Source organism: Arachis duranensis, chromosome 2 (assembly GCF_000817695.3).
Source record: "Arachis duranensis cultivar V14167 chromosome 2, aradu.V14167.gnm2.J7QH, whole genome shotgun sequence".
In the NCBI taxonomy this organism is placed as follows: domain Eukaryota; kingdom Viridiplantae; phylum Streptophyta; class Magnoliopsida; order Fabales; family Fabaceae; genus Arachis; species Arachis duranensis.
In genome coordinates, this window is record NC_029773.3 from 4,287,387 (window position 1) to 4,299,325 (window position 11,939).

At 29.4% G+C, this 11,939-nt stretch overlaps 3 protein-coding genes across 5 annotated transcripts; 2 read left to right on the plus strand and 1 right to left on the minus strand.

Moving 5' to 3' along the window:
* Positions 1 to 1,788: 1,788 nt before the first annotated feature.
* Positions 1,789 to 2,550, plus strand: LOC110277548 (uncharacterized). Its single transcript, XM_052257041.1, has 2 exons — positions 1,789 to 2,051; positions 2,305 to 2,550. Exons 1-2 carry the CDS (start codon positions 1,806 to 1,808, stop codon positions 2,419 to 2,421), a joined length of 363 nt encoding a protein of 120 aa, XP_052113001.1. The 5' UTR covers positions 1,789 to 1,805; the 3' UTR covers positions 2,422 to 2,550.
* A 3,217-nt stretch (positions 2,551 to 5,767) lies between these two features.
* On the plus strand, positions 5,768 to 7,725 carry LOC110277547 (low affinity inorganic phosphate transporter 3-like). Of its 3 annotated transcripts, none has more exons than XM_052257039.1 (3): positions 5,768 to 5,820; positions 6,128 to 7,375; positions 7,448 to 7,725. In XM_052257039.1, exons 2-3 carry the CDS (start codon positions 6,154 to 6,156, stop codon positions 7,555 to 7,557), a joined length of 1,332 nt encoding a protein of 443 aa, XP_052112999.1. In that variant the 5' UTR covers positions 5,768 to 5,820; positions 6,128 to 6,153; the 3' UTR covers positions 7,558 to 7,725. The 3 variants fall into 3 exon arrangements, with proteins under 3 accessions (XP_052112999.1, XP_052113000.1, XP_020990449.1); XM_052257040.1 differs by having other exon boundaries at positions 7,504 to 7,725; XM_021134790.2 differs by having other exon boundaries at positions 6,128 to 7,725.
* Positions 7,726 to 9,109: 1,384 nt separating this feature from the next.
* LOC107472920 (uncharacterized) lies at positions 9,110 to 10,900 on the minus strand. The gene is made up of 4 exons (XM_052256833.1): positions 10,614 to 10,900; positions 10,341 to 10,395; positions 10,012 to 10,065; positions 9,110 to 9,416 (listed from the first exon to the last, which is right to left on the minus strand). The coding sequence occupies exons 1-4, from the start codon at positions 10,888 to 10,890 to the stop codon at positions 9,383 to 9,385; spliced, it is 420 nt and encodes a 139-aa protein (XP_052112793.1). The 5' UTR covers positions 10,891 to 10,900; the 3' UTR covers positions 9,110 to 9,382.
* Between the last annotated feature and the right edge of the window lie 1,039 nt (positions 10,901 to 11,939).

Consider the following 11,939-nt stretch of genomic DNA (forward strand, 5'->3'; position numbering starts at 1 on the left):
TACTAGTAAGAATTTTGGGTTCGTTTAATGTTTTGGTAGTTACTTTAATTGATTTTTTAATTTCTTTTTGATTATCAAGTAAAATTAATTAGTTACTAGAGTAAATATTTGTTTAATTTTTTGTTTCAGTAGATTTAGGTGGTTAGAATAGGTTAGAATCGGTTAGATTAGGCTCTGAGATTGCTAGAAAATATTAGATGATACCCTTTATGGGTGGCTAAGTCCGAATTTTAAGAGAGACTCAATCGAAATTTTCATAAGATTTTTAGTGAAATTGACAAAATTAAAATTATATTTTTGAAATTAGAATTAAGATTTCCTGTATTTTGGTTCATACTTATATTTGTCTGTCATTGTTTAATTTGTTCGTTTATTTTATTGCTTGATTGATATATTAATTTATAATCTAAGTCATTGGATCGTGAGGCGACACTGACGGAGACCTTCAAATATAAGTATACTTTGAACACAAACAAGAAGAAATTTTAAAAATTTAAAAGACCTATATATATACAACACTTTATACTAGTGACAAAAAAATAGAACTATAACAACATATTTTTAATCAACACACTATAAGTGATGTCTTTAATAAATTAAAAGACACTTATTAAGTTTTGCTCCATCAAATATACAAAAGCAACTATTATAAAACTAATATCTTACTTTTTATAAGAGTTATCTTTAAATTTATTTTAAACTTTATTTTTTAAGTGTTGCCTAAAGTTTTTAATGCCTCTTTTAAAAAATAAATTTTATCTTTAATACATATTTTAATTTTAATTATCATTTTCTATCAATTTAAAAATAAAACAAATTCAACTTAATAACAAAAAAAATAATAAAACACAGAATTAATTAAGATTAAAAAATCAGAGAAGACCACAAAAAGAGGATTATGGTTCTCTATTGCACGAAAAAAATGTTGTAGTGAGTATAACTTTATCCTATAGATTTAAATTTATATTTTGAATATGCAATAATTTACAAAATAAATTGGTTTCAATTTATAAATTAATTACATTCATATTAAATTAGTTACAATTTTAAATAAGATTTAATAATACTAACAAGTAACAACAGTAACAAGAAGTCCTCCAAATTTCTGTAATTAAGAAGAGGCATTATTAGAAAAAATACTCAAATAAAACACAATAAATAAAGTAGTGGACTCAAAATGATTTTCAAATATAAAAATAGTTTTAAATAATATAAAATTATGACTGTGATTTTAGTTTAATTTTTTAAATCATCAATTATATCTACCATAATCATCATCGTAGAATTTATCTTTGTATAAGGCTCCTATCATTATTATACTTAAAGTCACCGATTAAGCTTTCATATGTCTTTCATCCAAAAAAAACTAATAATTTTAAGAGACGATGAACTAATTTATCTAATATATATTATTCATTTGGGTTATGTTATGTAATCAAATGAACTTTTTTAACAAAAATAATTATTAATCAAATAAAAACATACCGCACCTTTAAATTACCTACTTAAATCTTAATATTAGAATAATCATTCACACGTCTAGTGAAATAAACATTCAACGTATTTATTGTTCACATTATTTAATATTTTTATTATCTACCTATACTTTTCCGATCCATTTACATATCAGCGAAGAAAAGTCTTGCATGAGCCGTCGAAGTAAATACTCAAAACCATGCATTGCATGCTAGAAAAGTCTTTCGTGCTTTAATTACTTAGGGACGATGTTGATTGTATATATAGCCGACTAGGTTCAAAATTAATACAGAATCAAAATAGTAAATAGTAATCAATTACTCAAATTAATGGCAACGAGTCTCAGAACTTTCAAAGAACGGCTTCAACTTCTGATGCCTACCGACGATGGAGAATGGCTGAAGGAGATAAGAGGGAATCTGGCCATGGTAGCCACTATGATTGCGAGCATGACCTTCCAAATCGGTCTGAATCCGCCCGGTGGAGTTGTCCAAAACAGCGACAACGGATTCATCGGGTGTCCAACGCCGACGGGGACAAATCAAGCATGTCCCGGACAATCTGTTTTCGCTAAGGTGAACAGAAGCAACTACAAAGGTTATCTTTGGACCAACAGCGTATCTTTCTATACATCTATAATTTCATGTATATGGCTAATAAGCGGTGCTCCGGTCGGACCCGGTTTTCCAACGTTGTTGTTGTCAACCCTTATGTGTGTCTCCCTCAGTCTTCTTGCCATATCCTACTCCTTTGGCGTTTCCATTGCTAACCCACCCGACGATGGTATCTGCCACTATTTCTTCAGCGTTTTCCTTTCTTTCTTTGCAGTTCTGGCGGTTCTTTTTTTATACCGCTTTCTTACATTGCATCTGGCCACTAAGACCGTTCGTAGACAACAACGTAACCATGAGGACTAAGATCACATATCTCGTTACCAATACGTGATCATTTACATCAAATTGTTTGTACGTGAAAATAGTAAGTAACAACTTTTAAATAATTTGATATGATTGATTAAATTATTATTTAATAATTATTATCTATCTGTTATATTTACATGAAAATAAATTTGTACGTAGTCATCTTATATCTAATTGTACTTTTTTTTATTTAAAGAAATTATAAAATTATCATATTAATAATAAAAGAAAATTTATATAGAATAGTTATGTTTATGTAAAAATAATAGTTGAGAATTTTTAAATAATTTTTAGTTATCAAACTCTTACCTATAAATTTTAGATAAAAACGACCATTTGTACCTTACTAAATAAATCTTAGATAAATACATGTCCAATTTTTATTAGTTAAATATGAAAAAGAATGGGATATGTGATCTCAATCTCTAGACACAACACTCATCATGCCGCTAAATAGGTCATCTAATCTTCCGTATAATATGTATTTGGTGATGTTAATTAGAAAAATAATAAAATAAATTTAGATTTTTTTTCCTCAAATATTATTGATAATTAATAATGAGTTACAATATATACACTACTCTTACACAGGCACCACTCTTATATACTAATAGCAGGATACACACTTATTTGGTGTTAAAATTATTAAAAAGTCATTTATATTAAAAAGGTAAGCTTTTAATAATACTCAAAAAGAATGTAATATTTTTTTTAATGTACACAAAACTGGTATTTATATGTGGTTAATAATTGTTGTTCAATATAATAATGGGTTTTAAACCCTACCTCTAGTTTGTTAAATATACATGTTGGGGTCATTATGCAAATTTCTCCTTGGAGTTGGATGTGGTAATTGAGGTATATATATATTATACAACATAATGCTTTTTTATAGGAAAAGTATAAGGAGACAATTAGAATACTAATCAATGTGAACAATGGATATGTTAGATGTTCAATTCAATAGGTATACAGATGATTATGTTGATTATTTTTAATTGAATAATTATTTTTTTGATATGATTTACTCATGCACAATTAACAATTGCTGGATGTTCAATTCACTAAATATACGGATGTTTATCTCTTAATGTTAAGGTTTAGGAGGTAATTTGAAGGTGGAATGTTTTTTTATTTTATTGAATCAATTTTAGAGTCCATTATTCACATTATTTACAAAAGTCATTATTTATCTAACAAAACCTTATATTCTTAAGTTTTTTTTTATATTTTTCATTATTTGTTATCTTTTTCTAAGTAATTCTTTTATTTTTATGTTTATTTTTTATCAAAATTTATTTTTGTTTATCTATATAAATCATGCATATTTATTATTGAGCAAGTGTAATAGATAACCAATATGAAGGATCACCGTCGATAAAATGGGAAATAATCAATAATTTAGACAAGGCATTTAAAAAGAAAAAAAGAACCACTCAGATAAAGATGCTTAATACGTTTTTGTTTAAAGATATTTTTAAATAATTAAAATTTAATACATATAATTAATTAAATTATATTATTTTTATTAAAATTAGATAATAACTACAATATACTTATTATAAAAAATAAATAAAATACTCTTATTATTTTAGATATATATGCATATATAAATTTTAAAAATTCTAAATTCTAATTTTTTTTCTGTATTATTATAGGATTAGAATTTAGAATTTTTAAAATTGAAATCTATATATATAAAATAAAAATATTTTAGTCGTTTTTTATAATAAAATTATTATAAAATTTTTTGTAAAAAAAATATTAATTTAGATTAATTTATATATATTAAATTTTAATTAATAAAAAATATCTCTCAAAAAAAATTTTAAATATTTTTATTTAAATGACTCCTTAAAAAAAATGTACACTTTTACTGTCGATCCTAGGCTATCGATAAGATTGGCGAAATTTGAGGCTAATAATTTTTACGACAGGTCATCAATAAATCTGTCGTCTTTAATATTACCAACAACTCAGCCATTCTTATTTTGACTATATTACATAGTAATTTTTATTTCAAAAGGTTACAAACAGAAAAGCCATCATAAGTAAATTAAATAATGTTACTCATCGACAAATACACTTTAATATTTTTTCTATTTTCGTAATAAGGTTGCGTATTATTCTGCCATCGATAACTTTATTATTTTGCTTTCGAATTATTTTTATTAAATAATAAACTATAGAAAGGAAAACGCCATTCGTAAGAACCATTAGTTACTCACCTGCATTTGGTATTAGGTAAAATTAAAAATTAAAAACTGTTAAATAATTTAATAGATTTAATTAAATTATAATCTAACTATTCTAAACTATTAATTTCACACAAAAATAATTGCAGGTAAGTTTCTACCCTTTCTCCCTCATTTTAAAACTTCCATCTCTTTTTAATGTCACGCCTATCCCTCTAACCAAAGCTCCAGTGACATATATACTTCCTCCTCTAAGTTCAGATTTACGAGCTAAGACTACCGTTCTATTCATGAAAAGCTTGTTCATTTTTAGGCATTTAAAGTTTTTTTTCTTCTGACAATAATGGTCTTTGATTGCAGATTTTTAAGGAGAAAGAATAAGAGAATAATGCTTTTTTTAATAACTTAAATAATAGATTAAAAAAAAGTTAATTTTAATTTGAAAAATCAAATTTTAAATTAATTAGATGTAATCATAACTAACTACAATACAAGCCAACTAAGTCCATCTTCTTTATTTTTTATTTTGAAATTAAAAAATTAAGACAATAGTTTTTTTTATAACAGATTTATTTTTTAACTAGTTAATTAGAGTTGGCTTCACCCTAGTTTATTCCCTAGTGAAACCATTTTATTTTCCAAATGACTCATTCAAACACACTCATTAAAAACAAGTGATTTATTTTCATATATTATCGTCAAATAATTTTATTTTTCTTGTCGTAAGATTACGATATGATATTTTTATATTTTGGAGAGAATTTCTCAAATAATTATAAATAATAAGATTACCAATAATAATTATAAACTTATTAAAGAATAATAGCATAAAATTTAAACTATAGTAACATTATTAATGATTAGGTACATATATAATAATGTATTTAAACTAGATATAAACAAGTGATGGAAGTAAAAATCAAGTTATTTTATTTTATTCAATAAAAAAAAGCATATCCGAGTAAATAATTCCATATTGTTTTCTTATAGAAAATATTTTTATTTTTATTTTTTTTTTGGTTAACATTAAAAAAAAAAACCATTTAACAAATTTCATGAGCTGTAATTCCCCATGAGTAAAAGACTTAAAAGTACATAAGATACCGTGGGCTGCCCTTTCTGTACGCTGGTAGTGCCATTGCTCTAAGGGTTCTAACCTTTTAGGGTTCTTCACAGGCCATAAGCAGCAGTGATCTTCAAAGTGAGAAGGAGGCACCCCTCATTGTCAGGTCAATAAGTTTTCAACTCAATTTCTCTGTCTGTTGCTTGTGATTTCTTCTTAGTTCTCATTTTTAGTATCATTATTATTTGCTCATTGCATCAAATCCTATCTTTTCCTTCCCCTTTAACCATTTCTGGTCTTTGTATTGTTGTTGTTATTATTGAAGCATATTTCAAAGTGGCAGTTTAAAGAATTGTAGAGCAATTTTGAGTTTGTTTGGGGTAGCATTATTTATTTATAAAAGATATATAATTATTCATTCTCCTTTATTGAAAATTAGCTAATAAAATTTTGAAATTCTTCTTATTGGACAGGAAAGAGAACATACAGTTCAGGTAACATGGCACAACCAGGATGGCTTGAAAATTTTGATTTGGCCTCGGCTCAAAAAAGATACCAAATCCTTGCTACTATGCTTATTGTTGGACTTCAATTCGCTTGCGCCTTTGGAAACTTTAGTGTTCTTGCCTTCGTACCCTTGAGAGATCCTATCGAACCAGGTTCTTATCATCCTCGACTTGTACTTTTGTTTAACTTAGTAGGATCTGTTGCATCTGGGATTTTCAGTGATAAGTTTGGAAGAAAAATGGCTTTCGATATCATTCTCATGGTGCTCATGGCGGTCTGTTTCTTATATTTTTCTGGTATAGTGGTCTCTTTTATGTTCTTTATAGTCATTATTGCTTTTCTTGGGGGTGCTACATCCACCGTTGGCGCGATATTCATTTCCGAAACGATGGCAAACAAAATGAACCGCGGAAGCCTCATTGCAAGGCAATTTCTTGGAGAACTGTTTGGCCAGTTAGTTTCCATGATAACGATAATCATCTCATCTTCATCTGTCAGCCAGAAATACAAGGACTACTACTTTACTTTCAACAACCGCTGGATGTCTGTGGTAGTGGCAACGGCGACCATGATGGTGGCCGGGTATACGTACCTCTTCTGGGTTAAGAGGATACCTGAGAGCCCTCGCTACACATACTTTGTTTGGAACAACTCAAGAAAGGCTGCTTCAGACGCGAAGAGGCTACTAATTCGTGAAGTAACAAACGGAGAGGAGGAAGAAGCTACTGTTTTGCAAAACCTAACCTTTGGTTTATTTAGCTGGGAATTTTATAATCTCCATGGCTGGCACTTGTTGGGAGTCACCGCTACTTCTTTTGTAAACGGCATTAACTACCTCACTCAGCTGTTATTTCTAAACTTGATTTTCCACCAGTATGCTTTGTTGGTCCCTCCTTCTAAACCGGAATTGCTTTTGTTTTTGGCTATGCTGATGACTGTGACTACTGTTCTTGGCTTCTTGTGCCAGGTTTTCTTAATTGATCGCATCAACCGTTTCTGTATCCTGTTTGCATGTTTCTGCATCAAGGCTGTGTTAATGGTACTTGTTCTACTAGAAACTCCATGGAAGAAGAAAGATAACATCACCGAGCTTTGTGTGTATTATGTTCTTTGCAACATCATCTACAATTTTGCAAATGCAACTAATTTCGTTGTGGCTGCCGAGATCTTTCCAACAAGGATGAGGGGAACTTGCCATGGTATAACAGTTGCTGGTAATAGGCTTGGACTATTTCTTGCTATAATTTGCTTATTTGTTGCAGGTCATTATTTTCAGCTGATTTTAGGTTTTCTTGCTTGCATCAATGTGATTCCTGGAATTGCGGCGTCCTTCTTGGTGAAGGAATCAAAGGGGAAAACCCTAGAAGATGCGAGCAACGAGCACGGATTAGAGTAATTTCCTAAGAGTAATTATTACAAATTTAAGAGTTTTTTTTTTTTTCGGTTTCACGGTTCCGTCAAGTCAAAAACTAGTTGACCAAATTAAAGTCTTTTGTTCTTGTAAGGAACTTAATCATGTTTTTTTGTCATTTAAGAACATCTTTTATGTTTCTTCACTACTATATATGCATCTTCCAAATTAAAATCAATCATATATATATTTGGGTTAATTATTGTTTAATTATTATATTGCTAATTGTTATGTTAGAATTCGTTTTAAAGTAAAGTGATTTATATTAGTAATTTTTCTTGAAATTGATTTTGACGAGAATAGATACATAACTTAGTTCTTAACGGAATAAAACAGTAAAATAGATAATTCTTTTATTTTAATAGACTACAAAAATAAAACTTTATGGAGATGACTAAAATCATCATATGAGTATTTTAAAAAGATAGAAAACCTTATTTAGACTTCATTTGAAAAATAAATTTTTAGAAGATATAATTACTATATATATTTGGTAAATCAAAAACAAAATAATTTTTAATAAGCACAAACGGTAACAATTATATAAATAAAAATTAATTAAAAAAACTTTTTAAATATTTTTAAAAATATTTTTAACTTTTAAAAGTCACCGTCACAAACCTATAATCCTTTTTATTTATCAAACACCTCTATAAAAAGATGCACCATTTCCAAAAACTCTATCAAACCCACACTCTAAGCTATTATCATAAAATATGTTGATAATAGAATTTAGTTTTAGTTTCTAATTTTAATATAATGCGATCTAATTATTCGAAGGAGAAGATTGAAATCCTGAAAGAATGTAAATAGAACTTGAGCTTAATAGTAGCCGTGCTTGTGTGGGATATTCCATAACTATTGAATTGTGCATATACTATAACAACGTTATTACCTTTTTTTCCTTTCACACTGTACTCCATTCTCTCTGAAATTGCAATTATTAAGTAGTTTTTTGCTAGAAAATGTACGGATAAATACCACTAATATATGAATGAAAATTTTTTAAGTATATTAATATATTGATATTTTAATAATTTTTAATTGTTAATTTTAATTATATATATTATATATTTTTTATAATAAAAATTAACGATTAAAAATTATTAAAACACTAATATATCAGTATATTTAAATTTTTTTCATATGATAAACAACAACAATAATAATGTAAACGAGGATTTTAATTTTAATATTAATAAATTTATATAATACAATAATTTCTATCGTATGTAGACAAAAAGGACGTATATTCTAAGTGTCATCCGCGGGTCTCCCTCCCTGCCTCTTCTAATAAGAGCAAGGTTCTGAAAACCGAACCGGTCATCGAACAGCTCTAGTTATTGGTTTATTGGTTCATAGGTTTAATCGGTTCAACTGTGGTTGAACCAAAAAAACCGTTTTATAAAAAAATAATAATTAAAATATAAATAAACACACAAAAATATAATTATAGGCTAATAATTTTTAAAATATTATCCAAATTAAAAGTATTACAATCAACCACAATATTATAATCTCGTCCAAATACAAACACAAAAGTCAAATAACAAAAAAATAAATAATCAATCACAAACCATTCAATTATTCACCATCTTCATATTACATGTCAATTTGCTGCATAGAGAATACTAACATTCTGAGTGTTGTTCATTCAGCAATAAAGAGTATGTAAAGGTAGGATTGGGTGAATTAGAGAGATGGTGTATTGAGGCCACTGATGAGGTGAGCACCAATCAACCATTTGAGATCATTTCTTCTATTCCATATTTATATCATAACATGACTCTGTCATGCACAGTATGTTGGCTCAGCCTGGGAGGAACTGAAACATATTGAGCAAGCTGTAGGATTCCTAGTAAAACTGTAAAAGTCAGTTTTACAGAATCTTGAATTCATATTCAAACAATCAAACGAAAAGAAAGTCAATATTGCTCATCTTCCATTCAATTCTTAATCTCAGGTATTGCATCAGAAACCCAAAAAAACATTTAATGAAGTAACAAAGGAGCTCTGCCCAGTGAGTGTCCTCTACTCCTTTTTTCAATTTATAGCTATCTGTAAATTGATATACCTCAATTCCATTCTCTTTCTAATAACAAAAACAATTAATTAAGATCAACATCATGAACAATTTATATACTTAACAATTTATAAAATTAACAAATTATCAAAAGGTCAAGAACAACATAACAACTTAACAATCTAAAATTTAAAGTTAAGAACAACACTAAAACATTAATTTATCAAATTAACAAGTTAATAAGATCAATTAGAATTGAAAATCAAAATAACAAGAACAACTAAAGCTTTAAAATACAGCAAACTAACAAGAAAACAAAAACTTGAACAACATACTAATCGTTAAAAACAACAATTAAATAAAATAATAACCAAATAATTAATATAAGAAAGAACAAGTAAAGAAAAATAAATTACCTTAGGCTGGAGCATGTTCTAAAATTCGAACAGAACAGGGAGAGGGAGCTGAAACTTTGAAATGCAACGGAGATGGTTGAATAGAAACAGAACGGTGGTACATGACAGCAACCAGCAACAATTACAAAATAGCAATTACACTAACATTGGTACATTATGAAACAGAGCCAGTAACCAGAGCAATTACAAAAAATCACAAAATATTAAAATGAAATTTTGAACAAAATTTTCAGAAATTAAAAAGAAGAAGAACCAAGTATTCAGAAATTAAACAGAACCAGTAACCAGAACAAAATTAAAAAGAAGAGCCAGTAACCAGAGCCACTAACCTTCCAAGCAAACATGAGAAGAGGGAAATTCCAGAGAATAATCTGACCAGCAACACTAATTGGTTCATACAATGTTTGCACATGATATTACCCATCAAAATATTACAGGCTTACAGCAACCCATTAATCTCATAGATAATTAGCATAGTGATACACAATAAAAAAAATTAATAGTAGCAAGGTTAAAATCAAGAATATCAGAAACAAATCACAGATTAACTGATTAACCAACAAACTAAAACCACAATTACAGTTACAAAAATAAAAAAATACCTTTGAGGGAAGGGCCACGCGACGGAACAGAGCAGAGGCCGCTGAAGGGAGCGGTGGAACAGAGCTGGCGCGGCGGGACAGTGGCTGCGCGATGGATGCTTCGACGATCGAACGGTGGCTGCGCGATGGAGGGAAGGAAGTTTGCGACGTTTGCTGTGCGAAGGAAGGGGAGTGAGGGAGCAGGCGGTGGCTGTTCAAAGTTGGAAGCTGCGACGACGACGGTAGTAGGCGATGGTTGGACGGAAGTGAGGGAGTGAGGGAAGAGCAGGAGTTCCATGAGAGAAGCTCTGGACAGTGGCTAAGTGTGAGAGAGGCAAAGAACGCGTTTTAGTTAGGGATGAAGTTAGGGTTCGGGGCTCCTTCCACACAAAACGACAACGTTTCAGCAAAATTCAAAAAATCGGCCGGGTCACGGTTCGGTTCGACCGACCGGTTTCCGACCAGTTCAGTGATTCAACGGCGATTTTTAAAATTTGCGGTTTTAACTTCTGATCAATTCATTTTTGTGTCGGTTCATAGTTCAACCGGTTCGATCGGCCAGTTCGAACCGATTTTCAAAACCTTGATTAAGAGCGACGAAGATTTTTGTGATCCTCGCCCGCCCCTCTCTTTAATCAATTCATCTTTTTCTTATATTGACTATATTAAATATCTGAGATGGAATCTTTTATTTTGTCCTCTTTTGTAATTCAAATTAACAAATAAAAGGTCAGTGGGTCAAATGCCCCAAGCTCCCCCATACCCTTGAGGCATGTAGAGGCTGATAAAGGTACCTTTGGGAAGGAAAAAGGGGGGCAACTTCTTTGAAAATTCCACGTTCTTTCTGCTTTAGAGCTGATGGAAGATTTAGGCCAACCAAAATAAATAAAAGATCGGAACGAAAATGTTTGATAATAAAAAAAAATCAGCTAAAATTAGTTAGAATTTGCTTTATTAATATTTTTTTTTATCTTTCTAGCATTACTGAATCGAAAATACTAAATAGCTATTATAAATACAATTTAACATGTTCTCTATCTACCTTTTTTTATTACTAATATTTTCATTCTCTCCATCTTTACAAGAAAACACATTTTTTTTGGTAAAGAAACACATAATTTTTTGTCAAGAAAACACATTTTTATAATGCTTTTGTTGGTATAATTTTAATGATTACTAGCCCAAATTTTCCTTTCTTTAGGCCTAATTTAGTTTTGGTAACACCTTTTCGAAGACCGAGTCATTTTGGGCTTAGCCCAAGACCAAAAAAAGACTCGGTCATTCGTCTAAAACCGACCTGAGTTAGAAAGTTTGGAGAAGGTGTCCCAAATTTGTCTTAGACTTGTA

Bases quoted from the DNA above. Each gene is read 5' to 3' on its own strand.
- LOC110277547 (XM_021134790.2), top strand. From the start codon at position 6,154: ATGGCACAACCAGGATGGCTTGAAAATTTTGATTTGGCCTCGGCTCAA.
- LOC110277548 (XM_052257041.1), top strand. From the start codon at position 1,806: ATGGCAACGAGTCTCAGAACTTTCAAAGAACGGCTTCAACTTCTGATG. The intron at 2,052-2,304 runs GTGAACAGAAGC...CTTTCTTTGCAG, and splicing joins GACAATCTGTTTTCGCTAAG to TTCTGGCGGTTCTTTTTTTA.
- LOC107472920 (XM_052256833.1), bottom strand. From the start codon at position 10,890: ATGGAACTCCTGCTCTTCCCTCACTCCCTCACTTCCGTCCAACCATCG. The intron at 10,066-10,340 runs GTTAGTGGCTCT...TGCATTTCAAAG, and splicing joins TTCTCATGTTTGCTTGGAAG to TTTCAGCTCCCTCTCCCTGT. The intron at 9,417-10,011 runs GTAATTTATTTT...GGAATCCTACAG, and splicing joins AGAACATGCTCCAGCCTAAG to CTTGCTCAATATGTTTCAGT.